This window comes from Primulina huaijiensis, chromosome 11, assembly GCF_012295235.1.
Source record: "Primulina huaijiensis isolate GDHJ02 chromosome 11, ASM1229523v2, whole genome shotgun sequence".
NCBI classification, from domain to species: domain Eukaryota; kingdom Viridiplantae; phylum Streptophyta; class Magnoliopsida; order Lamiales; family Gesneriaceae; genus Primulina; species Primulina huaijiensis.
The window spans coordinates 11,590,258-11,608,475 of record NC_133316.1 but is presented as its reverse complement, the minus strand read 5'-3'; the positions used below and the strand labels follow the sequence as shown (position 1 = coordinate 11,608,475).

The 18,218-nt window shown below is 35.9% G+C and overlaps 1 protein-coding gene across 4 annotated transcripts; it reads left to right on the top strand.

Annotated features, from left to right (window-relative positions):
- Positions 1-1,711: 1,711 nt before the first annotated feature.
- On the top strand, positions 1,712-17,507 carry LOC140987197 (uncharacterized). 4 transcript variants are annotated; one of them, XM_073455609.1, is made up of 9 exons: positions 1,712-1,937; positions 2,155-2,229; positions 2,351-2,467; positions 2,562-2,606; positions 2,676-2,750; positions 2,875-2,949; positions 16,847-17,083; positions 17,174-17,243; positions 17,341-17,507. In XM_073455609.1, the coding sequence occupies exons 1-7, from the start codon at positions 1,823-1,825 to the stop codon at positions 16,879-16,881; spliced, it is 537 nt and encodes a 178-aa protein (XP_073311710.1). In that variant the 5' UTR covers positions 1,712-1,822; the 3' UTR covers positions 16,882-17,083; positions 17,174-17,243; positions 17,341-17,507. The 4 variants fall into 4 exon arrangements, with proteins under 4 accessions (XP_073311710.1, XP_073311709.1, XP_073311712.1 ...); XM_073455608.1 differs by lacking the exons at positions 16,847-17,083; positions 17,174-17,243; positions 17,341-17,507 and adding exons at positions 3,031-3,290; positions 3,370-3,581; positions 3,661-3,753; XM_073455611.1 differs by lacking the exon at positions 2,875-2,949.
- Positions 17,508-18,218: the final 711 nt, after the last annotated feature.

Genomic DNA, 18,218 nt, shown 5'->3' with positions numbered 1-18,218 from the left:
CATTAAAATTTTGCAGAAAAAAATCGTCACGGTCTTTTCCTCGATCCCACCTCGAATAATCGCCTGAAACATGAAACTCAAAAAATATTTTAACGTGCATCACATAAACATAATTAATTTAAAATAATACTTTTAAATTGGTCATGCATGGCTAAAGCTCATTTTTAAATTTGAATGAATGATTTAACAATTTAAATAATGTATGGGATTTACGTGTACTGATTTTGGGCACTACAATGTGTTTACGGCCTCTAGTTATGCACTTGAATCTTACTCATTCTGGTCTTCCACCACACCAAATTGAACGTATGCATAGTGAGTCTTTTGCCTCTTGGTTTGCCAAGCATGTAAGTTTTTGTTGTAATTGTCATTAAAGTTATATATTATGATTTTTATACATAATTTATCAATTTTTCCTTGTGTGATAGATTGAAAATACAAATTCTTCACAAGATGATCCAGTATCAAATGATTTGAAATCACTTGCCAAAGGCCCAGCTTTCATAGGGATACGATATGAAAAATTCATTTCCAATGGATTTAGGTTTCATACAAAAGAAGTGGAATGCAAGAGAAAAACTCAGAATTGTGGTGTAATTGTTCGGGCTACCACTTCAAGTTATTCGAGTATAAGAGATCAGAACCCAGTATCAAGTGAACTTGATTATTACGGGATTTTGCAAAATGTGATTGAGTTAGATTATGAGGGAGGTCGAGGAGTTGTTTTATTTGAATGTGATTGGGTCTCGAAAGGCAAACGACTAAAACTGGATGATGATGGTTTTATGTCAGACAATTTTTCAAATGTAAAGCGTCATAACGAGCCTTATATATTAGCATCCCAAGCCATTCAAGTTTTTTATGTGGAAGATCGAGTTGATTGTAATTGGCATGTAATTATCACCACCCATGCACGAGCAAAGTAAAAAATGCAACCTATGGCAGATGTTGATACATATCTTCAAATTTGTATTTGTAATCCCGAAGACGAGAATGAACATGAAGAAGTCATTTGGGCTCGGGATGATGTTGCAGGAGTTGAAATTGATGTTGATGCATGATGAGATTTAGTTAATGATGAGATTTTTTCTAGCATATATAATTTTTTATGTTTAGTTAATATGATATAAAGTGAAACTAGTAGAGTGAATTTGCTGGATACTAGAATAATAATAACATTATATATTTTAATTTCATTTTTCACTATGGATCTTTTATTTATCATATCAAAGGATATAACTAAATTTTTTTTACCTGCACGTTGTGGTTGTTGCTCTTGATAGGAATGGCTAGTGAGGGTAAAACTGTTGGAAAACCTCATTTTCAACATCAAAATAAGGCAAATACACAATCTCGAATTATGATTGCCAATCACGCAGCTCGAAGTTCAAAAAGAGGTAGCATGTACCTTTATACATCAAGGATTTGTTTTCTGCTTTTGTATTCTCTTATTGGACCTTTTGATTTTGTCTGAATTTTATGTACTTTGTTCAAGTTGGTTTTGCAAGAGAACTCGGTAGCATGACTGCTAGCGGAAAAGGTTAGTATTTTCTTGTTTATCATTAAAAACTCAACTTACTTATATTTTGGTGGTATCAAAATTTGTGCAGAATTTCAAAACATACAAGGCATGTTGGATAACGAAATGGATGGAGTTTCAAAGCACCAACACAATGATTTACAGGTATTACATATAAAAATATATGAAACTTATAGTATTTTATTTGAAACGATTATGTTTGGATATGTATAATGCTTACTTCATGTTTTATTTATTCTATAGAAAATCATTTGTAATTTTTAACATTTTATTTTGATAGGAATGACTCGTGAGAGTAAATTTTTGGGAAAATATCATTTTCATATTCGAGATAAGGAAGATACACAACCACATATTATATTTGCCAGTCATGTAACTCGAAATTCAAAAGAAAGAGGTATCATCGCATTTTACACAAAAACAATCTGTTTGTTGCTTGTGTATAATTCTTATTTGACCTTTTGCATTTGTATGAATGTTGTATAATTTGTTCAAGTCAGTCTTGCAAGAGAACTTGGTAACATGGTATCTAGCGAAAAATGTTAGAACTTTGTTGCTTATAATTAAAACTTAACTTGCTTATATTTAATTTGGTGGAATCAATACTTGTGCAGAATGTCCAAACATACAAGGTATGCTAAATAACCAAACGTATGAAGTTTCAAAGCAGCAACACAATGATGTACAAGGTATTAGATATAAAAATATATGAAACTTAAGAATTTTTTATTTCAAAAGATTAAATTTTGATATAATTAGGTATAATGCTTATTAATGCTTTATTTACCTTATATAACTTGCTTTTGATAGCAATGACTCTTAAAAATAAAAATGTTGGAAATACTCATATTCAACTTCAAGATAAGACAAATGCTCAACCACTGATTTTGATTGACGATCACACAACTCGAAATTCAAAAGAAAGAGGTAGCATCTTATTTATACATAAAAAATATGTCTTGTCTTGTGTATAACTCTTATTTGAACTTTTTTCTTTTACATGATGTATATTTTATTCAAGTCTATCATACAAGAGAACTTGAGAATGTGGTAATTAGTGGAAAAGGTCAGAAATTTTTTTAATATAATTATAAACTCAATTTGCATATATTTTGTTGAAATAATGCTTGTGCAGATTGTCAAAGCATACAAGGTGCATCAAGAAACCAAATAGATGAAGCTTCAAATCAAAAAGACATTGAATTACAAGGTAACATCCTAAAAATTAAGATATAGAAAGACATGAAATTACAGTTTTTTAGTTCCGATGATTACATTTAGATATAACTTTTTATAATACTTCATCCTTTATTTATCCATATAAAGACATACAGGTTTGACTTCTAGGATCACATTCAACAATAACCCACATGCTAAAAATGGTTTTATGGACGAAGAATCTGATCATGGTAACCTATACGAAAAATGTAATAACTCATTTCACTTTATTTATTCAATCATTTATTTCTCTTTTTTGCATCTTGACGTAGATAGCGAAAGTGAATCTCTTGACGTTGAGAAGAAAACTAGAGGCCCTACATTTATGAAAGAAATTTAGGGTAGACTGAGCCCGCTGCCACATATTAAGATTCGATGTGATGATATGGGACGTCCTATTGGATCAAGAAGAACTAAATTTGCTGATTTTTTGGGTACTTAGGCAAGAAATGATAAATTTTGTCCGATTGACGTGGAAGATTGGCATAAAATGCCCCTGGATAGTAAGAAAATAATGCTAGATGTTATAAAGGTAAATGAAAGGTTATTGAAAAATTATTTTATTAAATAATTTTTTACTATGTGGGTAAATTGTCTAAATGCCTTTGTAGGAAAAGTAAGACCTTCCTCCTGGAACAGAAAGTTGGAGGCTACGTTCAATAGCAAAAAAATGGAGAAACTGGAAGTTAGAACTAAAAAAGAAGTATTATGATCCTGAATTGCCAATGCAATTTCTTCTGCAAGAAAGAGATAAAAGAGCTTTTGTAGTTTTGTAGAACAATATGTGAAACTAGTTGCTCAGTGGAACTCAGAAAAGTAAAAGGTATACAATATTTTATATGTTTAGAAAAATGTTCATGTAGAATTTTGTCTTGTGTACCAAGTTGAATTTAATGTATCAGGAGAGAAGTGAAAAAAATAAGATTTCTCGGAACCAAAAGATAATGAATCAGATAACTGGAAAAAGATCTTTCGCTCAAGTGCAACAAAAATTGGTAATTTATCTTATTAATCTTATAATTCTACATGCATTAGAATCTACAAACTTTTAACCAATTACATATTAGAAAAAAGAAAAAGGCCGACCTCCATCACGAGTTGAATTATTTCATGCCCGTTTCACTCATGCTAATGGAAGTCCCTCACGCAACATTGTGGCAAAAAAATTGGTAAGTCGTTTTTATAAACTTCAACTATATTACTTTCAAATATTTGTTTTCATAATCAATATGAATAAATTATGGATTTTGATTTTTTGGTGAAGGTTGCAATAAAAGTGTAACTTCTCGAAAATTAGAAGGTCTACGTGAACAACATGCATACAAGTTATTAAATTCCTTGTGTGTTTCAATTAATTGTTTTAATTGAATAAATTAATTATATTATGCATGTTGACATTTCTAAAATATACTTTTCTACATGGTTGTATTAAAATATATTTTTAAAGGTTATTCGTGTTGTGATCGAGGAACGGAGACCGAGGGATGAAAAATAGAAAATATTTTTATTAGTTAATTGTTTTTAATTATTTAAATTAAGAGTGATTTTTTTTATTATTTTGAAAATAAGTAGTTTTGAGATGATTTTATACGTCGGGACGTAATTTATATCGGTGTTGGATTTTCAACAAAAATACGAACGTTTTGACAACTCGGCTAATAATTTCACAAACTTTATTAAACAAAATAATTTTATTAAGCACTAATGAGCTTATTGGGCCTAACTAACCTAGTTAATGGGCCTAAGCTACCATTAGTATTTTATTTGCTATTTAAAATACAAAACCCCACCCCATAACCCACAATTCACACGCCCCACTATCCTTCCCCTCTCAAACTATTTTCTCTCATAACCTCACGGCACGCACATAAGAATTACAAGGAAGTTTCGAATTCTTCAAGGGAAATTCAAGCCAAGGTCGTTCGTTGAGAACCCGGGATTTTACGAGCCAAGTAAGTAATACGAACTTAAGGTTTAACTCAAACTAAGCACTAAAATTTTTATGCCAACTAGATAACTTGAATATTAACTTAGATTTCAGCTAACTTAACTCGAGGAAATAGCGTCAATGCTCGGAGATTAACCCAACGGGAGGCCAAGCTAGAAGTAACTGCATCCATTGAAGTACTGTCACGAGAGGAATAAAACCCCAGCTCAAGGACTCAATTCGTCAGCTCAAAGCAGCTCAACCAATCTTGTCCTAACAAGAACAAAAAGGGATTTAGAAGATGAGCCAAGAGTTTGGACAAATTAAATGTGCAAGAAATAACCTTTGCGTTAACCTATGAAGGAGCTGCGGGAGGAGCTAAGGGCTAGGGCATATTGATGATGCAGGAAATGACCCTTGATGTTTAGTATGGAGCTTGATAATTTATTAACCCTTGACTACATTTATTCCATATGTTGGAGAGCAAGGAGGCGTGCACTTGGGGAGGTGAGAAGCCATTGTTGGCACCTATAAATAGACCAAACCATACCACCACACCAGACCAAAAACTCCACTCAAAAGCTCCAAAATTTCGGCCCTCTCTCCCTCTCCCAACAGCATTCGACCGAACCCAAGAAAAAGAAGAAAAGTTTATGCAGTCCGGAGTTGCAATACTGCGTCGAAGTGCTGTCAAAATCACGACTCAGTCTACTCGAAGTTATAATCAAATTGCTGCTCAATTAGAGATCACAGTTGTTGAAATAGCGTCGAAGTGCTGCCCAATTTTCAACAAGAAATTTCCTTCAAAATACAGTAAGTGGGCTTTTGGTTTACGTAGCTTCTTTCTAATTTTAAACTTTGATATAAATAATGTGACATGCATGAAGGTGTGTCTTTTTTCGAAAATACTAGTATGTTCTGTTTAAAATTTCGATCGATTATGTGTTCTTTTCTGTGCTTCGAGTTTCTTGATTCCGCTGTGTCAGTAGGAAAATTCTGAAATCTGAATGTCTGAGAACTTCTGTCTGTTACTTCTGAATTCTGTTGCACTGTTACGATTCGAATTTGAAATGGGACGAGAATTGTAATTCTGTCTGGCCCCTATTGGTGGGTATAAAACCATGTTCTGGCATCACCCATTAGAGAACTAACATATTGGGGAAAATGTGACCGTGGAAATGAGATGAGTAACAATGTGTTTTGTCTGCTCTGAATTGATCTGAATTGTTTCTGTTCTGTTCTGAATCATTTGATAAGCTCCGTCTTTTATTCGATTCGTTTCTGTTGTGTCAAGTCAAGAATATTGAGTTTTGAAAGTATGTTATGAAAGTATGTTAAAAGAAATTTTTTAAAGAATTAAGTTTTATATGTATCTCTGGAATCGATCGACCCCCACTTGCTGAGTGTTTCCCAAAACACTCACCCCTTACAAATTTCAGATAAAACTGAAGAGCAAATAAATAAGGAGGAGCAGGAAGCTTTCTGGGGTTGGTGAACGATGATCAAGATCAAGAACCACTTTCTCCCTTTTGTTTAGTTTTCCGCATTTCGCAAAACTCTGATGTATTTATATCATTGTCATTGTAAGACAATATTTTATTTATGAAAAGACTGGTTTGATTTGATACGAGGCTTTATTGTTTTCAATTTAATTGTTAAACAATGCCGGATGTCACCGATGCTTCGGACTCGGGGCGTGACATTTAAGTGGTATCAGAGCCGCCAGGTTCATAATCCCGCTGGGATTTTGATATACAAAACTTGGCGAAGTCAAATTTTGGCAAAAGCCCAGTGCATCCCAATTTGAGTCCAACTTTCATCTGTTCTTGAAATCCAACTTTCATCTGATTCTTAAATTTCGAATAGACTTCAGAAATCTATCCCTTCAATCGTTTTGCAATTCTTAGTATCAAAATTATTTTTCCACGACCACTTTGTTTCTATTATTTGTGCCTTTCTATCTTTTATACGATTCTAATGCTTTGCCTTCGATTTTATCCTAGGAAATGGCTGCTCCACGTACCCGTGCTCAGGCTGTCCTTCGCATGCGCCAGCTCACGATTGACAATCAGACTAGATAAATTGCGACCCTGAAGGCGCAACTGGCTAGAGAAAAGTTGGAGAAACAGGAGATTATTGAGAGTAGACTCATACTGGAGACTGATGTACAAAGATTGACTCATCATCTGGACTTGGCGGAGAGCCAGCTGCTGCAGATACCGACCGATTCCGCTCGCATCACGCGCTTAGCTGCACTTAACAGGGATTTATTGGATAGAGTGGAGATAGAGCGAGGACGTGCTGCTCAGGCCTGTCAGCGCCAGGAGGAGTACAACGCCAGACAGGATCGGTACATTTCGAAGCTCCATGGCACCATGGACAGACTTCAAGATCAGAATAATTACCTGCATTTGGTGATAGAGAACATGGAGGAAGAGGAGGTAGCACCGATGGAGGTGGCTGGAGATGACAGCTCCAGTGACAGTGATGGCGGAGAGATGTTCGATTAGATTAGCATTATAATATCTGGGTTGTAATAAAATTTGTGACTAAGTAAATACTATGTGTACCAAATTATTTTGAAACTTTCTATTATCCTTCTATTGCATATTTAAAAATTTGATAATTATCTTATGTATAAAATTGTTTTTTTAGGAAAACAACATGGATCTTCAACGCATTATAAATGAACTTCAAAATCAACTTCAGGAAAAAGAGTCAGAAATTAAAACACTGAAAGAAAAAAAATGAGAAACTCGAAAGAGATAATTTTCAGTTAGACGGGAATAATGTATGCATGACGGAGGATCTTCATGAGGCCAGAGAGGAAGAGAAGAAACTACGCGAGGACGTAAGATGTTATGCCGCTTATCATCTAGAGTCGGAACGTCGACACGAAATCACCAAGCAAGCGTTAAACAAAGCTCAGGATAGGATTTTTACCCTCAAAATCCGGGACGATAGCCTTATCAAAACGCAACGCTGTCTGGAGGAACAGATCGCAGATCAAGAAATCAATGAGAAAGTGAGTCAATCAACAATACAGGAGCTACAAGATCAAGTAAACAACCTTGATCATCACAACACAAAACTGCAGAATTACATTGAGCACTTGCAAAATGAAATGACCAACATGGAAGAACTCATGGAACAACTAGAAGAAAACCCCGTAGAGGAAGAAATTAATGAAGCAGAAGGAGACGGTGAAGTTATAGATGGGTAGGGAAAGAACTCTAGAATAGGCACCACTTGTACCTAGAACTATTTGATTAAACATTTATTCTGAAAAGATTGATTGTATGAAAATTTTTTTTACCATTTAATGAAATGATTTATTTGATTAAATATTGTGGCAAACAAATTAATAAAATACATGTTTATAGGATATGACAGGCAGACCACCCCGAAACAACCGTAACCCTCGTGGCGCCAATCAAAATGAAAATCCACCACCACCTCAGAGAGTAAACCTTAGCCAAGAAGATATGATGGCAATAGCCACTATCGTAGCTGCGACGTTGCAAGGATTCGTGAACCCATTAGCTAACGCCATCCAACCACCTCAAGAACCACAATCGCGTGGAATTAAATACAATTATGAAGCTCTAAGAAGGAATCGAGTTCCAACTTTCGATGGAAACCCAGACCCGGAAGTCAGTCACAACTGGCTCAAGAACGTCGAAACACAATTGCATTTACTGGAGATACCTGAAGAACTGAGAGTGGAGGTTGTAACACCGTTTTTGGAAGACAAAGCTAGGAAATGGTGGGAAACTATGTCGCCATCTTTGACAGAGGTGGAAGAGATCACATCGCAAATTTTTAAAAGAGAGTTTTTGAAACAATACTATCCAGCTGAATTTAGACTACAGAAGTTGGGTGAATTTGAAAGCTTCAAACAGGCTCCAGACATGTCAGTAATTGAGTACACTTCACGATTCAACGATCTGGGAACTTATGTCCCAACGATCATGTCGGATGAAAAGTTAAAAATGCATCATTTCAAGAAGGGACTCAACAGTCGAATTCAGTCAGCATTGGCAGTATTCAAGCCAAACAACTTTGCGGATTTGATGGGCGCTACAACGAGCGCAGAAACTGATATCAAGCGACGCGAGGAAGAAAACAAGAACAAAAGGCTGATGAACAATCAATCTACTCAGAATGGTCCCAAGTTTAAGAAACCAAATTATTCAGGTGGGTCTTTCAAAGGAAGTTCTGGCAGTGCGGGTAACACCGAAGGAAAGTGGTGTGATACATGTCAACGGAAACATGTTGGAGAATGTTATCGGAAGACAAGCGCTTGTTTTAAGTGTGGAAAGGTGGGTCATAGAATTAAAGATTGTCCAGACAACAAGGACAAAGGGACGAGGCCCAGTAAACAGCATGAAAACAAGACTAATGCTCGAGTGTACGCGATAACCCAAGAAGAAGCTGATAATACCAACGAAGTGGTGGCAGGTACCATTTTTCTCAATAAAATGCCTGCATATGCATTGTTTGATTGTGGTGCCACACATTCATTTGTGTCTAGAAGATTTGCTAAAAAGCTTAAACTTAAACATGATACTCTTAGTGAATCCTTAAGAGTGGCAACACCGACGAGAAAAGTAATTGAATCACACAAAGTGTATCGAAACTGTAAAATTTGTATCAGCAATCAAACTTTCAAAGCGGAATTGATTCAACTCAATATGGTTGAGTTTGACATCATTCTTGGAATGGACTGGTTGGCTAAAAACCATGCCATGGTATACTGTCAAAGGAAAGATATTAGACTTCAGACTTCGAAAAAAGAGGAAGTCATATACCACGGGAAATCCAAGGAACGGAAATCTCTACTATCTGCCTCACATGCCTGGAAGGCCATAAAAGGAGGTGAAGAGATTTATCTGGCAATGATCAATGAGATCAAGGAAGAAGAAGCCTCAAAGTTAGAAGATATTCCAATTGTTCAAGAATTTCCAGACGTTTTCCCTGAAGAACTACCGGGTGAGATAACCGATAGGGAAGTAGAATTTGAAATCAACTTGGCCCCTGGTGCTGCTCCCATATCAAAGGCACCATACCGAATGGCTCCAGCTGAATTGGAGGATTTAAAAGAGCAACTCCAGGAATTATTAGACAAGAAGCAGATTCGCCCAAGTGTATCCCCGTGGGGAGCTCCAGTGCTATTCGTAAAGAAAAAAGACGGGAGCATGAGGCTACGTATTGATTACCGGGAGTTGAACAAGATAACCATAAAGAATAAGTACTCACTCCTGAGAATAGATGATCTTTTCGATCAGCTAAAAGGAGCCAAGGTTTTCTTAAAGCTTGATTTAAGATCAGGATATCATCAGTTAAAGGTCAAAGCAGACGATATCCCTAAAACTTCTTTTAGAACAAGATATGGACATTACGAATTCACAGTAATGCCCTTTGGTCTGACAAATTCTCCTGCAGCATTCATGGACCTGATGAATCGAGTATTCAAATCATACCTCGACAGATTTGTGGTTGTTTTTATAGATGATATCTTGGTATACTCACCAAGTGAAGAAGAACATAGAGAACATCTACGTCTCACTCTGCAAACACTACATGAGAAAGAACTCTATGCCAAATTCAAGAAGTGTGAATTTTGGTTAAAGAGTGGCATTCCTAGGCCATATAATTTCTGAACTTGGAGTGTCAGTAGACCCTAAGAAAGTGGAAGCAATCAAAGATTGGCCACAACCAAAGACGGTGACTGAAGTAAGGAGTTTTCTGGGTTTAGCTGGCTATTATAGGAAGTTCGTGGAAGGATTTTCATCAATTGCCATTCCTCTTACTAAACTTACTCAGAAGAACTCAAAGTTCATTTGGAATGAAGCATGTGAGAAGAGTTTTGAAACCCTGAAAACAAAACTCGCAACTACACCAGTATTAATCCTCCCTGAAGATGGCAAGGACTTCACTGTATATAGTGATGCTTCAAAAGGAGGATTAGAGTGTGTACTTATGCAAGAGGGTCAGGTAATTGCTTATGCCTCACGGCAACTAAAACCATATGAGCAGAATTACCCCACTCATGACTTGGAGTTAGCCGCAGTGGTATTTGCGCTTAAAATATGGATGCACTACCTTTATGGAGTAAAATGTGAAGTTTTTACTAACCATCAGAGCCTCAAGTACATTTTCACCCAAAAAGAATTAAATATGAGGCAAAGAAGGTGGATGGAACATCTAAAAGATTATGATTTGGTAATCAATTATCATCCGGGTAAGGCGAATAAGGTGGCAGATGCTTTAAGCCGAAGAAACTTTGGAAAAGTAAGCTTATATTCACTATCAGCACAATCAGGACTCCGGGAAACCATCAATTTGAAGTAGAGCCAAGACACCTCCATCCTTAAAATTAAAGAACATATCCAAGGAGGAAAACTTCCAGAATTTCAAATTGATGAGAATGATATCCTTTGGATGAGAGGGCGATTCTATGTGCCCGATGTCGATGGAATTCGAGAAGAAGTAATGACCGAGGCACATAAATCGAGATTTTCAGTACATCCAGGATGCACCAAAATGTACAGAGACGTGAAGAACAACTACTGGTGGAATGGAATGAAGAAAGACGTAGCCGTCTTTGTTTCCAAATGCCTAACCTGTCAACAAGTCAAGGCAGAACATCAAAGGCCTGGAGGACTTTTACAACCATTGGAAATACCAAAATGGAAGTGGGATAACATATCTATGGACTTTGTAGTCGGACTACCAAGATCAAGGCAAGGTCACGATGGGATCTGGGTAATCATTGACAGATTGACCAAGTCTGCACATTTCTTGCCAGTGCGGATGAATTACAACTTGGACAAGTTAGCTACATTATATATGGACAACATAGTGAGACTACACGGAGTCCCAGTAAGTATACTGTCTGACAAAGACCCAAGATTTGTATCAAGATTCTGGAAAAGTTTTCAAAAGGCGATGGGAACCAAAGTCACTCTCAGCACAGCCTATCATCCTCAGACTGATGGCCAAAACGAGAGGACAATTCAAACCCTCGAGGACATGTTGAGAGCCTGTGCTCTGGATTTTCATGGAAATTGGAGTGAACAGTTACCCCTGATAGAATTCGCCTATAACAGCTATCATAGTAGCATCGAGATGGCTCCGTATGAAGCTTTGTATGGTAGAAGGTGTAGGTCGCCTCTATATTGGGACGAGGTCGGAGAAAAGCTGTTACCGAACCAGAACTTGTACAAATAACCTTTGACAAAGTAGCTGTAATCAAAGAGAGACTCAAAACAGCCCAAGATAGACAAAAGAGCTGGGCAGATATGAGAAGAAGACCGTTAGAATTAGAGATTGGTGAAAAAGCTTACGTCAAAGTCTCTCCCATGAAAGGAGTGGTTCGGTTCAGTAAATCCGGAAAGTTAAACCCGAGATATGTGGGACCGTTCGAAATATTGGAAAAGGTGGGAACTTTAGCCTACCGTCTTGCTTTGCTGCCTGATATGTCCAGGATTCACAATGTTTTCCACATCTCACAGCCGAGGAAGTATGTCCCAGACCACAGTCATGCACTCAAAGTTGCACCGCTGCTGATTGAAGGAAACCTCAACGAAGAACTCAAATACGAAGAAGTCCCTACCCGAATAGTGGACTCAAAAGACCAAGTGTTGAGAAACCGGACAATACCTTATGTCAAGGTACAGTGGTCAAATCATACCGAAAGGGAGGCAACTTGGGAACTCGAAGAGAATATGCGATCACAATACCCTCATCTATTCGAAAGATCAAGCTAACGCAAGTTTCGAGGACGAAACATTCAATAAGGAGGGAGGGATGTGAGAACCCGGGATTTTACGAGCCAAGTAAGTAATACGAACTTGAAGTTTAACTCAAACTAAGCACTAAAATATTTATGCCAACTAGATAACTTGAATATTAACTTAGATTTCAGCTAACTTAACTCGAGAAAATAGCTTCAATGCTCGGAGATTAACCCAACGGGAGGCCAAGCTAGAAGTAACTGCATCCATTGAAGTACTGTCACGGGAGGAATAAAACCCCAGCTCAAGGATTCAATTCGTCAGCTCAAAGCAGGTCAACCAATCTTGTCCTAACAAGAACAAAAAAGGAGCTACAAGATGAGCCAAGAATTTGGACAAATTAAATGTGCAAGAAATAACCTTTGCGTTAACCTATGAAGGAGCTAAGGGCTAGGGCATATTGATGATGCGGGAAATGACCCTTGATGTTTAGTATGGATCTTGATAATTTATTAACCCTTGACTACATTTATTCCATATCTTGGAGAGCAAGGAGGCGTGCACTTGGGGAGGTGAGAAGCCATTGTTGGCACCTATAACTAGACCATGCTATACCACCACACCACACCAAAAACTCCACTCAAAAGCTCCAAAATTTCGGCCCTTTCTCCCTCTCCCAACAGCATTCGGCCGACCCCAAGAAAAGGAAGAAAAGTTCGTACAGTCCGGAGTTGCAATACTGCGTCGAAGTGCTGTCGAAATCACGACTCAGTCTACTCGAAGTTATAATCTAAGTGCTGCCCAATTAGAGATCACAGTTGTTGAAATAGCGTCGAAGTGCTGCCCAATTTTCAACAAGAAATTTCCTTCAAAATACAGTAAGTGGGCTTTTGGTTTACGTAGCTTCTTTCTAATTTTAAACTTTGATATAAATAATGTGACATGCATGAAGGTGTGTCCTTTTTCGAAAATACTAGTATGTTCTGTTTAAAATTTCGATCGATTATCTGTTCTGTTCTGTGCTTTGAATTTCTTGATTCCGCTGTGTAAGTAGGAAAATTCTGAAATCTGAATGTCTGAAAACTTCTGTATGTTACTTCTGAATTCTGTTGCACTGTTACGATTCGAATTTGAAATGGGATGAAAATTGTAATTCAGTCTGGCCCCCATTAGTGGGTATAAAACCATGTTCTGTTCTGGCCCCCATTGGTGGGTATAAAACCATGTTCTGGCCTCACCCCTTAGAGGACTAACATATTGGGGATAATTTGACCATGGAAATGAGATGAGTAACAATGTGTTTTGTCTGCTCTGAACTGATCTGAATTGTTTCTGTTCTGTTCTGAATCATTTGATAAGCTCCGTCTTTTATTCGCTTCGTTTTTGTTGTGTCATGTCAAGAATATTGAGTTTTGAAAGTATGTTATGAAAGTATGTTAAAAGAAAGTTTTTAAAGAATTAAGTTCTATATGTATCTCTGGAATCGATCGACCCCCACTTGCTGAGTGTTTCCCAAAACACTCACCCCTTACAAATTTTAGATAAAACTGAAGAGCAAATAAATAAGGAGGAGCAGGAAGCTTTCTGGGGTTGGTGAACGATGATCAAGATCAAGAACCACTTTCTCCCTTTTGTTTAGTTTTCCGTATTTCAAAAAACTCTGATGTATTTATATCATTGTCATTGTAAGACAATATTTTATTTATGAAAAAGACTGGTTTGATTTGATACGAGGCTTTGTTGTTTTCAATGTAATTGTTAAACAATGCCGGATGTCACCGATGCTTCGGACTCGGGGCGTGACATTCGTCGTCGTTCTTCGCAATCGTCAACGTAAATTTGTGCGTTAAAAACGTAAAGGCGTGCCTTAATCTTCTTTTTTCTCATCTATCACACCATACTATATGTTTGAAGCATGTTTGCATGAAAAATATGAAACACTACCTTGTATTTTCGTTCTTATGACTTATTATCCATAAAATTAGAGTTTTCTTTTTTTAAAAAAAAACTCTTCATAATGATGTACAAAGGGGCTGCCATGGTAGGGGTAGTTGAAGAGATGTTTTTTCACATATTTAAGGGTCCTAGGTGTACGACTAAAGGCTGGAAAAGTTAGGGTAAAAGGATGAACGAAAATTGGGTTTCTAGGGGCTAGGGTTTGCGTTTTTCATCCTAGGAAAGGGAGGCTGCTAGCTATTGTATGGGAGATGTTCAAGGGTTCTAAGGGAGGCTAGTCATAGTCCTAGATAGGCGGTGCAAGGGCTGGACATGGGGCACATAGGCTGCACGTCGTTTTTGGGGCGTATAGTGCATGAAGGGGAGCGGCTTAGGACTGGTGGCTCTAGGAATTGTAGGCTCATTCCAGAAGGGTCCCTAGGGTGTGGACTAGGTCCTAGGATGGTTGGTTAGGGTCTAGACGTTATGGTTATGGCCTAGGCTTGAAGGAAACCATGGTAGGATAGATTAGGGATTTCAAAAAATGAGCAGAATTTTCCAGCAAGGTTTTAGGCTTGTTCAAGGGTTATAATTGGCTTGATTTGGGCTGAATATGGGTTATTTAGGTGTTATTAAGATTTGGTTAAAGTTTGGTTAAGTTTCGAGTCCATATGAGTCCAAACCGAGTTGTACGTCTATGTTTAAAAACGAATCGGTAAACATATCGACAAGCTAAATTTTTAGCCTAAGAAATATTTATGGGAGTCTTTTAAGGTATTAGGATAAGTTTGGGATGATTTGGGACGTTGTTCCGAGTTCTAAGGATAAATATGAAAAATTTTACTTCTGGGGGTAAAACGGTAATTTTACGCACAAAAATTAGTAAACGTTATGGTAGTGCCCTTAATGCTGTTTTATATTTTATATATTTATTAAGGAGGTAAAGTAATTGTGACTAATACGATGATACGATGAGATGATTGGAGATATCGGGAGGGAAAATGCCCTAGAGGGAGTTCGTTTACGGTAGAAAGCCTCAGAGGAAGCCTGACGATCGTATTTCCAATGACATGATATTTTAATACATAGGCCAAGGCTCAGTTGACGGGTGAGAGCGTCGCTGATGTCCTCGCCGCCCAGTACTGTAGTTACATGTAGATGGATCTATCACCCTAATACGAATACGAATAAGAATACGAAAATCACAATTAACGATCTGAATTCAACGAAATGAAAATAGAATACGAATATGAATATGATAATAATGATAATGGAGATCTTGATGGCTGATCTGACTGGATTGAAGGTGCACATAACCTGAGGACCAGCTCTTGTTCTTCTGCACTTATGTTTATGATTTAGGATTTTATGTTTATGTTGAAGATACTTTTACGACTTTTATTATGCTTTTTAGTAATTTTTGCGAGGTTGTTAGTTTTAGCTTGATTGTTAAATTAGGAGTTGAAAACGTTTGAAGATTTTATTTCCTTTGATTTTCATATATAGTTGGTTGTGTTAATTTTAAAATGGAGCAAGGTATTTTAAAGTACATATATATGTATGATTTTAATTTTGGCCGAATATTAAGGGAAGAAAAAGAAAAAAAAATTTCTAGTATTTTTTAAGAAAACGAGTAGTGGACGTTTCAGAAAGAACTATAAAATCAACTCCCTGAAGATGAGGATGATCAAATTGGTCAAAATGACGTATTTGCTCAAATCATTTGACCAGATAGACCAGGCCGAGTGTGTATGCTTGGCGATGGAGTTAACCCATCTGATTTATGGGGAGAAGTTCCAAGCCGTAGTACATGCAAACGAATAGTGATGGAGCAAAAGACATAGTTAGAAAAAATGGATGACCAAATTAGAAAACAAATGGAGCAAAAGACAAAGTTAGAAAAAATGGATGAGCAAATTAGAAAACAAGGCCAACACATTGCAATGTTAGAATCAAAGATTTGCAATCAACCAAACCAAAACCTTGGTTCAAATTACAAAAATATACAACACACAACATCCTCTAGTAGTCCATTATCTCCTAGGATAAAGTCTTTTTCTAGTTTTATTACTTTATTATTATATTGAGTTAGTACTTTATTGATTCAGCATTGAAACTGACATTTTATTTAATATATGCAATTAAATTAACATATTATCTTACGCTATTATTTTCCCAAATTTGGATGGGTTTAATTCATCTATTATCTCGGTAGAAGCATTCTTGATTGACGTTGGGCTGTGTTTTACTGTTACAAAGACTAGCACATATTGCCTATTTTTTCTAAATGAAATTTTCTATCTGTTTTTTGTACTGTTAAGTAAAATCTCTTGCTTTTTGCTGTCATGAGTTAACTAATTTGAATGATGTTTCTTTATGCTTTTTTGTTTTCTGGCTAGCTGGACATACTCATTAGCATAATGGTTGTTGATGATTGTACTTTATAATTGTTTTTCTTAAAACCTTCTCTTTTGCACTTTCACGTAGATTGGATGTTCCGTCTCAATAAAAAGTCTATTTGATTCGACGAAAATTGTGGCAAAACGAGCGGTTCGTAGCATGGATACAAATACCAAAGTATGAAGACAGACATTGGGACCAAATTGGTGTGAAATACAAGTTCTAGTTGTCCTAGAACGGGAAGAGAGTTTGATTAGGCCATATGATCTTTTACAAAAGATTAGGGATACACTTGGAGGAATGATAGCTTGGCCTTGTCATTTGGTACGATATTCAACTTTTCAATTAACTAGTATTTATTGTTATGTCCGTCATGTTAGTATCTTTTTAAACCAATATCAATTATATTTGCAGTTGACAGTTAATGAGGAAGATTTCTACTAGGTGCATTTGGATAAATAATAATTTTCCAGTTTATCATTTGGTATGATATTCACTAGTTTAAATTAAATTTTAATCTCTTCATTTTGTGCTTCTTTAATTTTATTTCATTCACACAAATGTATGAATTTTTATTGTAGGTGACAAGAATATTGGATTTTCATTAAGATGTGATAGTTGAAGAATGAAGATGCGTTAGAAGTTTGCTTATGTTTTTCTGTACAAGACTTAACTGTTTGCTAGTTCTTAAACTAAATACATTTGGTACATTTATTGGTGTATAGATATTTTTCGAGGTTACAAATTTGTCAGTATTATACCTTAATGATTGCAAAATTAATGACAATTATTGATTAGAAATTTAATTTCTATTTTAAAATTTTGTATTTGTATTTATGTTAATTTGTTATATCTTTGAATATTATATCATGAAAATATTGAAAATCGATGACATTTCATAAAATATGACATTTTTATGTCACAATAGAACATTAAATGTGATATAGAACATTAAATCATTTACATAAAAAATGTCATTGTAAAACTCATATGGAGACATTTCAAAAAGTCATTATAAACAACTATTAATGACAATTTTCAATATCCTTATATACTAGTATAGAAGACATTTGTAAGTGCCATTACAGTTACATAATGAGACATTTTAAATTAACCTTATAACCTATCATTAGTGACATTTTTTTATTGTCACTATAAATAACATATACGACACTTTTAGTTGTCATTATAAATGATTTTAAATGACATATAAATTTGTCATTAGTACTATAATAACAAGACATGTATAAATGTCTTTATAACATGAGTTTTCTTGACATTTAAAATTGTCATTATATGAATAATTAGTAACATATATGAATTTGTCATTAACATCTTATAATGACATTAAAAAATATTAGGAAGTTTAAGACGACATTGGTATAAGGGCATTTGTTGGAAGTGTCACTAAAACTTAAATGTCACTAAATATTTAATATGATGACATTCATGAATGTCA

Coding starts and splice junctions, on each gene's coding strand:
- LOC140987197 (XM_073455608.1), top strand. CDS start 1,823: ATGACTCGTGAGAGTAAATTTTTGGGAAAATATCATTTTCATATTCGA. Junction 2,230..2,350: donor GCAACACAATGATGTACAAG/GTATTAGATATA, acceptor TGCTTTTGATAG/CAATGACTCTTAAAAATAAA. Junction 2,751..2,874: donor AAAAGACATTGAATTACAAG/GTAACATCCTAA, acceptor AAAGACATACAG/GTTTGACTTCTAGGATCACA.